Source organism: Camponotus floridanus, unplaced genomic scaffold, assembly GCF_003227725.1.
Source record: "Camponotus floridanus strain SB8 unplaced genomic scaffold, Cflo_v7.5 scaffold180, whole genome shotgun sequence".
Taxonomy (NCBI): Eukaryota; Metazoa; Arthropoda; class Insecta; order Hymenoptera; family Formicidae; genus Camponotus; species Camponotus floridanus.
Genome location: NW_020229304.1, coordinates 38,325 through 50,991, shown reverse-complemented (window position 1 = coordinate 50,991; position 12,667 = coordinate 38,325). Strand labels below are relative to the sequence as shown.

Below are 12,667 nucleotides of genomic sequence, written 5' to 3'. Positions count from 1 at the left end.
AATCGTTTTGGAATCGTGCAGTACATTCGGACAAAGAACTAGTGCGATTCGTGAACATTCTGGAACGAGAAAATCGTGTCCGAACGTGCAGTTTGAACTATGGTCAATCGAGCCAAGTGAAGTGAAATCAAGAGAAGTCGGACCCCTTTTTTCCCTCGTTTTTATTCTGGACTTTTTTTTTTCTTGTGCGGGACAATGGAGAGCGAGAGAATGGGAATTGACAGGCTAGAGGGTATCAATAATTGGCTCACATGGAAATTTCAAATACGGCAGTATTTAGAGGCAAATGAGTTATACGATTATGTCGACGGTTATGGCTATTCCAGAAGGTGTTGCAGGTAATGCCGCTGCAATTACTGTGTGGAAGAAGGCGGATGCAAAGGCACGACGTGCGATTTCGGCTGCATGTCATAGACAACCATTGCTGCAGATTATGAACTGTGAAACGGCGAAAGAGATGTGGACAACGCTCAAAAGTACTTATGAGCAGGCATCGAAATCGAATATTATATTTCTGCAACAGAAATATTACAGTTTTAAGAAGGATCCGAGAGATGATATTACAGTTTTTCTCTCGAAGCTCATGGAAATTGTGTAGCAATTGAAGGATAAAAATGAGATCATTTCCGACTCAATGGTTATAACGAAGATTTTGATGTTATTACCGCCGGAGTACGATCATTTTCATAGTGCTTGGGAATCGACGAATGTGGATGCTCAAACGATGGCTAATTTACGTGCACGACTGTTAGCTGAAGAACTTCGATTAGAATCACGTGGCCAGATTAAAAACGTGGAGGCGTTGGTGGCCAAAAGGAGTTTTTCGAAGAAGAGTGGACCAAAAAAGGGTCAGTCGAGTCAGTTATCGAACCAAAACATAAAATGGGACAATACTGCCGGAAGTACTAAAAGTGGTGGAAGGCCATGTTGGGTGTGTGGTGAGATGGGTCACTGGAAACGTGACTGTCCACAAAAGAAGAAGTCAGATGCAAAGGACGGAAATGCATCGACTGATGCACTTGTATGTCATGCATCGATTCCGATATGTAATAAGGATGCTTGGGTACTGGACTCGGGTGCCAGTGATCACATGTGTCACCGTCGTGAATGGTTCGAAGATTTCACCGAGATGTCAGCAAGCGTAACAATTGGAAATGGTGCGAAGATTATGGCACGAGGAAAAGGCAATATGAATGTTTTGGCATTTAATGGCAATGACTGGATTTTGAAGCGGATGTTGAATGTGCTGTATGTGCCGGAAATTCATTTAAATTTATTTTCATCGGGCAAGGCCATGGATCACGGGCACCAGTTACGATCAGACAACAAACGCTGCGAATTGCTGAAGAATGGCAATGTGGTCGCAATAGGAGTCCGTCGAGAGAAGTTGTTTCAGATGTTGCTGAAGGTGATTGAACCATTGAAGAACGATGAGGCCATGGAAAATGTGGCAATTAAAAAATTTTCTCTTCGTGCTTGGTATGAACGGCTAGGACATCAAAACATCGCACACGTGAAGAAATTTTTGAACAGCGAGGGCATCGATTTCATCAATGAAGATTTTACGTGTGAAGCGTGCATCTACGGAAAACATCATCGTGGCAGCTTCAAGAACCGTGAAGAGAGATCGACGATATGCGGAGAAATTATTTATGCGGACGTATGCGGCCCAATGGAAGAATGTTCGCTTGGCGGTGCTAGATATTTTTTGCTATTTAAGGACGATTGTTCACATTTTCGTTTCGTCTATTTTATGAAGCGAAAATCAGAAGTCGCGAACAACGTTAAGAAGTTCATAAAAATGGCACAGAAGGACAACAGACACAACATACGCATTTTCAGATCGGACAATGGAACAGAGTTTGTCAACGATGAGATGAAAACATTTTTCAACGAAACATTCATCACCAGCGCACGATTCCATACACGCCAGAAATGGGTGCGCTGAACGGGAGATGCGAACGATTGTTGAGTCGGCGCGAACGATGATTCATTCGAAGAGAATGGATAAGAAGTTTTGGGCGGAAGCGGTGAATTCCGCGGTCCATGTTTTGAATCGAACTGGAACGAGTACTGTTTCTAACAAGACGCCATACGAATTGTGGTACAACAAACGAGCGAAGATTGACTATTTGCGGATTTTCGGCTCAGAGGTTTTTGTGCCAAAGGAGAAGCGACAGAAATTGGATCCGAAGGCGATCAAGTGCATTTTTGTCGGATATAATGGCAACTCGAAAGGATATCGTGTTTGGAATCCAGAATCGAGAAAAAGTGGTGACTCGAAACGTGATCTTTTGGAAGAATCAAGGGTTGTACTCGACTCGAATCAAGGGTTGTACTTGATGACACAAATGGTTTGAAGGTGAATGATGCAGAAGTCAACGAACAAGATGATGATCAGCATAGTGATGATGTTGATGTGGAGCCAGAAACACCATTGGAGAAACGGGATCGTGGAACTCTATGTGACATAAATGAGCGGAACATCATAGGACATCGTTTGCGTGATCGAAGTACATTGTCTCGTCGGCAATTGACATATGACGACGCATCTGCATCATGTGGCCATGTTAGCAGTCAACGAGGAACCAAGGACGTACGAACAAGCGATTAAATCGGCGGAACGAAGGCAGTGGGAGCAGGCAATGGATGACGAATACGCCTCGCTTATGAAGAATCATATGTGGATTTTAGTCGATCCACCGGAAGATCAAAAGATAATTGACAATCGTTGGGTATACAAAGTTAAATTTTGCACAGATGGTAGCATCGAGCGCTTCAAGGCGAGATTGGTTGTGCGTGGCTTTAGTATGGCATCGATTACCGTGAGACGTTCAGTCCGGTGGTCAAAATCACGTCGATTCGAGCCATCCTAGCATTGGCAGCGTCGAAGCAGATGTCTCTCAGGCAATTCGACGTGAAAACTGCGTTCCTGAATGAAGACCTGGAAAAGGATGTCTTCATGAAACAGCCGGTTGGTTATGATAATGAGAGTGTACGAGTATGTAAGTTGGTTAAAAGCTTGTATGGCTTGAAGCAGGCTTCACGCTGCTGGAACCGGAAGTTCACATCGTTCATCACAAAGTTCGATTTCAAGGCCAGTCAATCGGATCCATGTATGTTCGTATGCAACAGAAAAGATGGAATGATTGTGTTGGCAATCTACGTGGACGATGGACTCATTGCATCGGAAAACGAAAAGGCCATATAACCGATGATTGACCATTTGCAAAAAGAATTCGAGATTAAGGTATTCGACGTAGGATGCTTTTTAGGATTTAAGATCGATCAACGATCGAACGGATTCATGTCAGTCAACGGGCATACGCACAAAGAGTACTGCAACGTTTTGGCATGATGGACTGTCATGCAGTCTCGACACAACTAGACGCCGGACAGAATTTGAGTGACTTCGAGGCGGATGGAGAGGTCAATTTTCCGTACAGGGAAGCGGTAGGCAGCTTGATGTACTTGGCTATGGCGACGCGACCGGACATCACCTTCGCGGTCGGAAGTGTCAGTAGATACCTGGAAAAGCCGGCCGAAGCGCATGTGAATGCTGTCAAACGCATTCTGAAGTACATAAAGGGTACCTTGGACATGGGAATACTCTTCGAAGGAGGCAACGATCTGACGTTCTGCGGCTATAGTGACGCAGATTATGCGGGTGACAAGCGGACTGCACGATTAACATCGGGATATGTCTTCCTATTTGGCGGAGGGATCATCAGTTGGGGTTCGGAACGTCAAAAATCAGTGGCGTTGTCAACAACCGAATCCGAGTACATGGCAGCGTCGTATGCTATAAAGGAGTTGATATGGCTGAAGCAATTGCTGTCGGAGCTGCTACAAACTCAAATGGATACGCCGAATTTTTTCATGGATTGTCAGAGTGCGATTCGGCTTGTGAAGAATCCGGAATTTCACAAGAGGACCAAACACATCAATGTTCGATACCACTTCATTCGTGAGAAGTTCGAGGAAGGTGAATTCGAACTGAAATATGTGTCAACGAATGAGCAGTGTGCAGACATTATGACAAAGACATTGCCAAGGGCAAGGCATCAATTTCTTCGTGTATTAATGAACATAGTTTCATTCGAAAATTGATTATTTCCTTGTTTTGTCATTCTAAAGTATTTGATTAATGCGTAACTTGTAACTAAAAGTAGGAGTATTGAAATTCGAATACGCGCCGATGTTTCACTGTAATTTAGTTTCAAGTTTTTTTTTTGTAAGGTCCTCTACTCTTACGGTTCTGTATGGATGTGGTGATGAAAATTCGGCTGTATGTCTTGTAGCCTGAGAATGACCGGGCACTTCTTGATCTGATTTCTCACAATAAACACGCGGTTCAGTGTTCTCGTAATTCTTCATTTTGGCAAGTTTTTATGTGTTTTCTTTTATTTCATAACCATGTCCTATCACACAACGCGACATCGTCAACACGCATACCTTTTGGTTGTCCGATACCGTCGTTTTAAACGCTCTGCGTATTCTAGAATCACGTCATCCGCTACCACGATTAAAGCGCATTCATTTGCAACAAAACGAACGTGAACTGTAAATAGCGGCATCAAGAAATAAACGTTTAAACGCCGCTGCGTCTCTTAATATCACGCCGCTGTTATTAAAGCGCATAGATTGTAATCAACCGAACGCGGACTTTAAATCGCAGCACCGAGAAATAAATAGTCCCGCGAAAACACCCGTCGATTCCGAGAATCCAAGAATTCTCGGAGCACCGGAATCCCTCGCGGAAAAAGCGCCACAAAAACTCGCGCCGTCTCGCGCTTCGTAAACACAAGCCGGCGTTCGAGATCGAGACCGGAATTAAATCTGCATTTATTGTCGCATAATTAATCGGATAACACAGACATATACGAATATTATACTCACACACACGCTCACACACATACACACACCTACTCTGTACATACATACATATTATTAAAATAAATACAATTAAACTGATCACATCGCGTATTTTCATTTACACGAACCTTGCACCGGCGATCTATCCGCGTTGCGAAAAACGTCCGAAAATACGACCGTTACAGGGAGAAGAGGCAAGTGGGGATGGTTGGCGGACGAGGAGAGGATGAGGAGAGGAAGGAAGGGGCTATGGATGGAGAGGAGAAGAAGAGGAAAAGAGGAGGGGGAAAATGCAAAGGCGGCAGAGGGGAAGAAGGAGGTCAAGAAAGAGGAGGATAATGGGGACATACGAGGGGAAGGGAGCGTGGAGGGTGAAGAAAGGGAGGAGGAATGATGATTGATGGTGGAGGAAGAAGAAGAAGAAAGAAGGAAGAGGAAAAAAGCTAGCGAAGGAAGAGGTGAAAAGAAGAGAGAAGAGGCAAGTGAGGAGAAAAGAAAGCAAGGGAGAGAGGACACATGAAAGAAGTTCGAAGAGAGAAGAGACAGAGTGAGGAGGGAGAGGGAGAGGAGGGAGTCGGAGAGGAGAGAAAGGGAAAGGGGGAAGGAGATACAGAAGAGGAAAGAAAGGAGGAAGAATGTGGTATGGAGAGGAATAGAGGGGGGGTAGTGCGAAGGAGAGAAGAAGGGTGTTAGAGGGGATTGTGACGGAGGAGCTCGGGAGGAAGGTAGAAATATGTGAGGTGAGAGAAAGAAAGGGGATGGCAGGGGTGGTGATAATTGCTAAGATGGGGAAGAGGAGGGACAGGATGGACTTACTGGAGAACGGGTGGGAGATCAGGAGAAATTGGGGGGTTGGAGTAGACGAAGACTTAACTATGGAGGAAAGGAAGGTTAGATGGAAGTTAGTGGAAAGGGCGAGAATGGAAAGAGCGAAAGGGAGGGTGGTAGTGACGACAAATAGGAGAGTATGGGTAAATGGAAAAGCGTGGGGGTGGAATGTGGAAAAGAATGAATGGAAGGAGGATATAGTGGAGACGGAGACGGAGGGTGAGAGTGATAATTAGGGAAAAGAGGAAGAGGGGAAAGATTAGACAGAGGATAAAAATGGAGGTAGAAGAGAAAAGGGCAGAAGGGGATGAAAAAGAACAGGAAGAAGTAGAAGAGGAGGAACAGGGGCAAGGGAGAGTATAAGGATGGTGGGGAGAGTCAAATGAGGGAGGAGAGGGAGTTAAATGATGTAGAAGGAACTGGAGGAAGTCGAGATGAGGGGAGAGGATAGATACTAACTACGCAAGGTTGATTCTATCTTTTGCAGAAGCTGATGAACAAGAGGGAGCTATAAAAAGAAAAGAGACAAAACAGGAGAACAAGGAGAAGGACGGGAAGGAAGAGGGGAAGAAAGGCAGGCGCAGGATAGAAAGGAAAAAGGAAGAGGAGGAGGGACGGAAAGAAGTCGGAAAAGAAGATTGAAGGGGGAAGAAGGGAGTGGATGATAGGGAAAGGGGGAGGAACGATGAGAGAGGGAGGAAAGGGTTCTCTTGAGGGGAGGGGGAGTAGGGTACAAGATTAGGGTAAAGGTCACAATGGCCAGGTCGTAAATAGTTGACAGAATTGTAAAGGATTCGGGAACGCTCCCTAGAAAAGGGCCTTGTAAATCCTGAGGGAAAATATAATAAACTACTACTACTACTACTACTACTACTACAAAAAGATTCTTTGTAATTTAAATTACAATTTGAATGCGCGGGACCTCTATACCGCCCGGTCAAATGACAATGATCGCGTACGCGTGTATCGTCTTCTAGCGTAAACGGTTTTTCGCATATATGACATTGAGTGGCGCTGTAGAATTTCTCCCACTCTTCGGATGTTAAATTTACCATAGGGACATTGGTCGTTAAAATATGCTTAACGCGAATCGCTAAATTTTTAAGATCTTCGACCATACTATACAATCGGCGCTACGACGTGAATGATACGCAGATAAAGATTCGTCGTACAATGTACATAGTAAGCTATGCTAAATACTTGATGATGTTGGTACAGTTTTTGTTGTTCTTCCTCCGTCTTGGCCAGAACGCATTCCAAATCGGCATAGATCACAAATGGAAGCCGCTCTTTCCTGTTGTAGTTGTTGAACTCGAGCCACTTGTCCTTATCACTCGGCAACCGGATAGCGCAGTCGTTCATCTCCCCGCAGTCGACAGCATGTAACTGTAACTTGTCTTCTGAATTAAAATAATGCAGGGATCTGTAAAAGAAAAATTTTATCATAAGATATTTTTTATATAAATTATTTGATATAATTATTTTTTTTAATTATTATTTTTTATATTAAATAAATAAATATATATATATATATATATATGTATATATACATACCGATCGCAGATATATTTCCTATGATCTTTTTTGCTCAACTGTGAACCGACAAGTCGCGATAGATTCTTGATCCACGCGAAATGTCCGACGCTGTTGTCGTCTTCCACGTATAGCAGATTCACATGCTTATCTCGCTTCTGCTCCGAAAGACGTATCAGGACAATGCTGTTCTTGTCTTCGATGTCGTACACGTTGATCGAGATACTGTTTGCAAGTTCAAACTTTTTAATTTGATTTACAGTCACTGGAAACTCAGTGTCCCGAAGATTCAGCACTGTCACGTAATGCGGATACGATGATTCCCGTTCCGCGTTCCTTTCGACGGGGAATAGAACGGCGACCACTGCCCACTCGAAACACGCATTGTCTTTAGATTGTAAGTTAACCACCGCTCTCTTCGTCACAATCTCCCGCGGCAATTTAATGTGACATCCCGCGTGCATTGGATTATATTTATTTACATTAACAATCAAATTCTGTATTCGCGACAGTGCCCAGCCACTATCGCGTTCTTGAAATTCCTCCAACGATGCTAAAGTGGGCTCGGTAACGCGGCGCTCGAATCACTCGCGTAAATCGAATGTGCGAAAGAGTTCACAGTTTCTCGTATTTATACTTTTATTTGCACGCTTATCACCCGACACAAATTCACCGCTAAATATAGTATTTACTTTTACACTGTTGTGTCTTTTTAGAACGTCTTGCACTTACTCGAGCACAATGTCTTCGACATCCTCAAGAAATTGACGAGGTTCGATATAGTTTGCGTTAATCACAGCACCGGTCAGAATACGGCTATCGAACGCGGTATCGATCTCTCGCCAAACGAGTCTTTCCGCGTTATTGTCACCGCTGTAATCACCACCACTGGACATAAACCGTCTCTGCAATCGAGTCTTTACACCTTCTAGTCGCGCGATTTTAGCCACTAGAGATTGTCTACTTCCGATCGAGAGCTGTCCGCGAACGCTTGACACGACTGCGTTCTTCAAGCTCTTCGATAAATTCCTCGCAACGCTGCAGCCACGCGAAATACTCGCCCAAGATGGCAATTTGGCGAGATGTCTCCACCAGATCGCCTTTCGGTCTGCTCGATGTTATCCATTTTTCTGTCTTTTTCACACTTTTAAAGCACTACGTCACAGTTTTCTACGGAGCACTTGCACGTGACTTTTGCACACGATAAACAATAAACTGTTCGCTATCTTGAACGTGAAATCGCGCAAAAATCTTTCTAACAGAACACCGCTATATTTTTTTTTACAGCCAGCGTCGATGGGCGTTCAAATCATGTACTATGATTTAATGCGCTTCACTCCTTCTTATATATGAAGGAGAAAACAAAGGCGCAAAGCAGCTGAACATCGGCGCTGATATGCGTCGCAATTCTTCCGAGAAAAAATCGTGGAAGACGATTCTGGAAGGTGCCATTTGTTTGTATTGTTTAATTCGCATGCTGTGTAATTCAATGAGAGAGATAAGGATACGTCGAACGAAAAAAAAATTTAGAATTACTTATATTGGGGATGAGGGGTGTACCGCGAAAGCGCAAAACAGCCGAACATCGGCGCTGATATACGAGCGGCGGAACCAAGAGTGCAAAGCAGCCGAACGGCGCTGATACGTTGCAATTCTTCCTAGAAAAAATCGCGGAAAACAATTCTGGAGGGCGCCATTTGTTTATATTGTTTATAAATTCACGCGACGAGTAATTCAATGAAAGAGAGACAAGGATACGTCGAACTAAAATAAAATCTAGAATTACTTATATTGGGGATGAGGAGTGTACCCTGAAAGCGCAAAGCAGCCGAACATCGGCGCTGATATACATTGCAATTCTTCCTAGAAAAAGTCGCGGAAGACGATTCTAGGGGGCGCCATTTGTTTATATTGTTTATAAATTCACGCGACGAGTAATTCAATGAGAGAGAGATAAGGATACGTCGAACGAAAAAAATTTAGAATTACTTATATTGGTGGTGAGGGGTGGGAGTGGGGGTGGGTACTTATATTGAGGGCGAGGAGGTGGGAGTGGGGGATGTACCCGAGAGTTATTTTTGTTTGCGAAAACATGTTCCAACGCGTTAGGGTATGTAATACAATATTGCTTAAAAATTATATGATGCAACTATTTCATTTCTCTCTACAATATATTTTTTATCATGAAGGTAATACAATTATGACTTTATTCTTAAAATAATAATGGATTTTTATCGGAAATATTGAAAAAAAACACAATAAATAAAAAATTGATATTAAATTTTGATTTATTCTATGAAAGAATTTTATGTTACACAGGATATTAAATTCTTCGCGTTGATCGCGAAATTTTACCTTCTATTTAAAATTTTTATACCGCGAGAGCTATTTTGTTTGCGAAAACATGTTCCAACGCGTTAGGGTATGTAATACAATATTGCTTAAGGAATACCGCTGTTTATATTGTTTATAAACCGAACATATTCGTAATACTGTTTATCAACCGGGCATGTAATATAATATTGCGAAAAACATCTAATACGCGCCGCCTCCGAAATCCCCTCCGTCCCGCGTGACGTCTTTTCCCCGCGCCTCCGTAATCCCCCTCGCGCCTCACCCCCCCTGAGAGGACCTGAGTTAAAACCAGCCCTATTATCCTACTAAATTAGTTTAAATAATTTATTTTTGCATAAATAGGTCAAAATTTTAGGGTCGAAATCAGTATTTTTCACTAAAGTCCCATAATTTTTATAATTTTATATATTGTTCTTAATTTTTTTTGGTTCATTGATAGAATTTTATGACAAGTAAAATCAGATCGATTTTTTTTGTTTCAGACAAGAAATGGAGGCCGCAACTTCGGTCATGAGGCACAACATCATAATCATTAAAAATCTCTATAATACAAATATCATTATTTCTTAATAAAAATATTTTTTGTATTGTTTAAACATGTAATAAATTGTCCTTAAAGTTTTAAAAAGATCGATTTTATTGTTAGTTCTGAAAAAATTCGCAAAGTTTATCTTATTTTCAGCGTTCTAAATCAGGTTCCTTCCTTAATCGTTGGAAAAAACGTCAGTGTAAATTTAATTGTAGCGGACGCATGTACTCAGTTAGCCCAACTGAAATTGAATTATTTCACTTCCGTATTATTTTATTAAATGTTAAAGGAGCAACAAGTTATAAGATTTAAAAACAGTCAACGGTAAATTGCATCAAACGTTTACTTCTGCATGTTTGGCTTTGGATCTAATTGAAGATTAATGACGAATGGAACCATGCAATAAATAAAACCTCTGTTTGAATGATGCCGAAACATCTTAGGCTACTTTTTGTTCAAATATTAATACATTGCCAACCAATGCATTAAAAAAATTATGAGAATTAAAAGATTTTAAAAGAATTAAAACATTTTAACACGTTGACTGCCGTGCGCGTTTACAGTGAAATCTCCTTCAGGCCACGCGTACCGCTGTACGAAGCGTATTCTGCTGGGTATTCCCATCGATATTTTAAAAATGCGAATCGCTGATTGTCGCAAGAATAACCTCCCGCCCCGTTTGTTTCCATGGTATCATGCTCGGTCATTTATTTTCGTTACTTCGCATTTGTTTCTCATCTCGCCACTGTACAGGATCAGTTTGACTCTTTGCCGAGTAACGAGCGGTATAACTTAAAATCTCTACCCTAATTCGTTGAAATGTCGGAAAGAAAAAGGGAAAACTTATTTGTTAGAGAGTCAAATAGCAGTGAACAAGAAAGCTTTTACGAGGCTTACACAAATTCAAATAGCAGCGATGAGGAAGAAATCAGATTTCCTAGAAATAGAAATGTAAATAGAATTACATCATCTGATTCCGATTCGGATATTGATCAGTGCAATGGTAGTGATACTGAATGTAATGAAGATTTCATTGACGAGATTTTGCAAGAATTGGTCACTGATGAAGACAGAAGAACTGATGATACCGAGGAAAATACAATTGAATTTGGTGAATGGAATGAATTTAGTGGTCGGCAGAAGTCATTTTCTTTTTCCGAGACGGGCGGCCTCATTAGGCAATTACCAGGTGATGTTCATCCATATGATGTGTTTGTGCTGTTCGTTGATGACGAAATAATAGACTTACTTGTATCAGAAACAAATAGATACGCGGAACAAAAGTTAAATAAATCTGACCTAACACCGTGTTCACGGATGCATAAGTGTAAACCCACTAATCCCGAAGAAATAAAAAAATTCTTGGGACTGATTTTATATATGGGAGTTGTAAAAGTAAACTCTATTGCCAATTATTGGTCGAAAAGCCCACTGTATAATTTTCAATTACCGCGTACTATAATGTCACGAAATAGATTTGAGTTACTAATGAGTAATTTTCATTTTGCCAATAATGTGTCCATTGCCCGTAACGATCGACTTGGAAAAATACGTCCACTTTTCGACAAACTGGAGGGAAAGTATCAAAAAATATTCACGCCTGGAGAACACATTGTTATTGATGAAACGTACAGTTCCATGGCGCGGAAGACTCATTTTCAGACAATATATACCAAATAAAGCGCACAAGTACGGAATCAAATTATTTAAATTATGCTCAAGCACGGGATATACATGGGCGATGAAAATTTCTCTGGAAATTTACTCTGGTAAATCAGCTGATGGTATTAGAGAAACGGGATTGGCACATAATGTATGTCTTCAGCTTGCAGAAAAACTTTTCCACCAAGGACGTACATTGTATATTGATAATTTTTACACGAGTTATGAGTTAGCAATATCATGCCTAAACCGCAAAACCCATGTAGTGGGAACACTTAGGAATAACAAAAAATTCCTCCCAAAAGATATTCTTCATTGCAAACTCAGAAAAGGGGAGATGGTATCCAAAGAAGATGATAACGGGATTGTGGTACTCAAATGGAAAGATACACGGGACGTAAGAATTTTATCAACAAAACACGCTCCTATCATGGTACCAAGTACAAAAAAAATCGTAGCATTCGTACTGTTTCTCCAAGTCAACAGACACCTGCAACACTCAAACCACTAGCTGTTGTTGAATATAATGCAGGAAAGTGTGGTATAGATTATTTCGACCAAATGGTTTCTTATGCCACCACAATTAGAAAAGGAATCAAGTGGTACCGAAAGCTTGGCATTCAACTACTTCTGGGAATTTCTGTTGTAAACGCTTTGACGGTTTACAAAATTGCAACAAAGAAGGATGTAAATATTAGAAGATTTAGGGAAATATTAGCTGCAAAATTATTTGGGTTGACTGAAAATACAACAAATCCTTGTCTTCGTCGGAGTCAGCATAATATCGCCGTTCGAAAAAATGATTCCGGAGGAAGCATTAGACGCGCATGCAAACAATGTTATGCAGATAAAAGTCATCGAAATGGGCAGATCAAAGACACGAAA

The 12,667-nt window shown here is 41.5% G+C and overlaps 1 protein-coding gene across 1 annotated transcript; it reads right to left on the bottom strand.

The window, feature by feature from the left end:
* Nucleotides 1–6,822: 6,822 nt before the first annotated feature.
* Nucleotides 6,823–7,700, bottom strand: LOC112637585. Its single transcript, XM_025407632.1, has 2 exons — nt 7,258–7,700; nt 6,823–7,126 (listed from the first exon to the last, which is right to left on the bottom strand). Exons 1-2 carry the CDS (start codon nt 7,698–7,700, stop codon nt 6,823–6,825), a joined length of 747 nt encoding a protein of 248 aa, XP_025263417.1.
* Between the last annotated feature and the right edge of the window lie 4,967 nt (nt 7,701–12,667).

Coding starts and splice junctions, on each gene's coding strand:
- LOC112637585 (XM_025407632.1), bottom strand. CDS start 7,700: ATGCACGCGGGATGTCACATTAAATTGCCGCGGGAGATTGTGACGAAG. Junction 7,127..7,257: donor AGGAAATATATCTGCGATCG/GTATGTATATAT, acceptor TTTCTTTTACAG/ATCCCTGCATTATTTTAATT.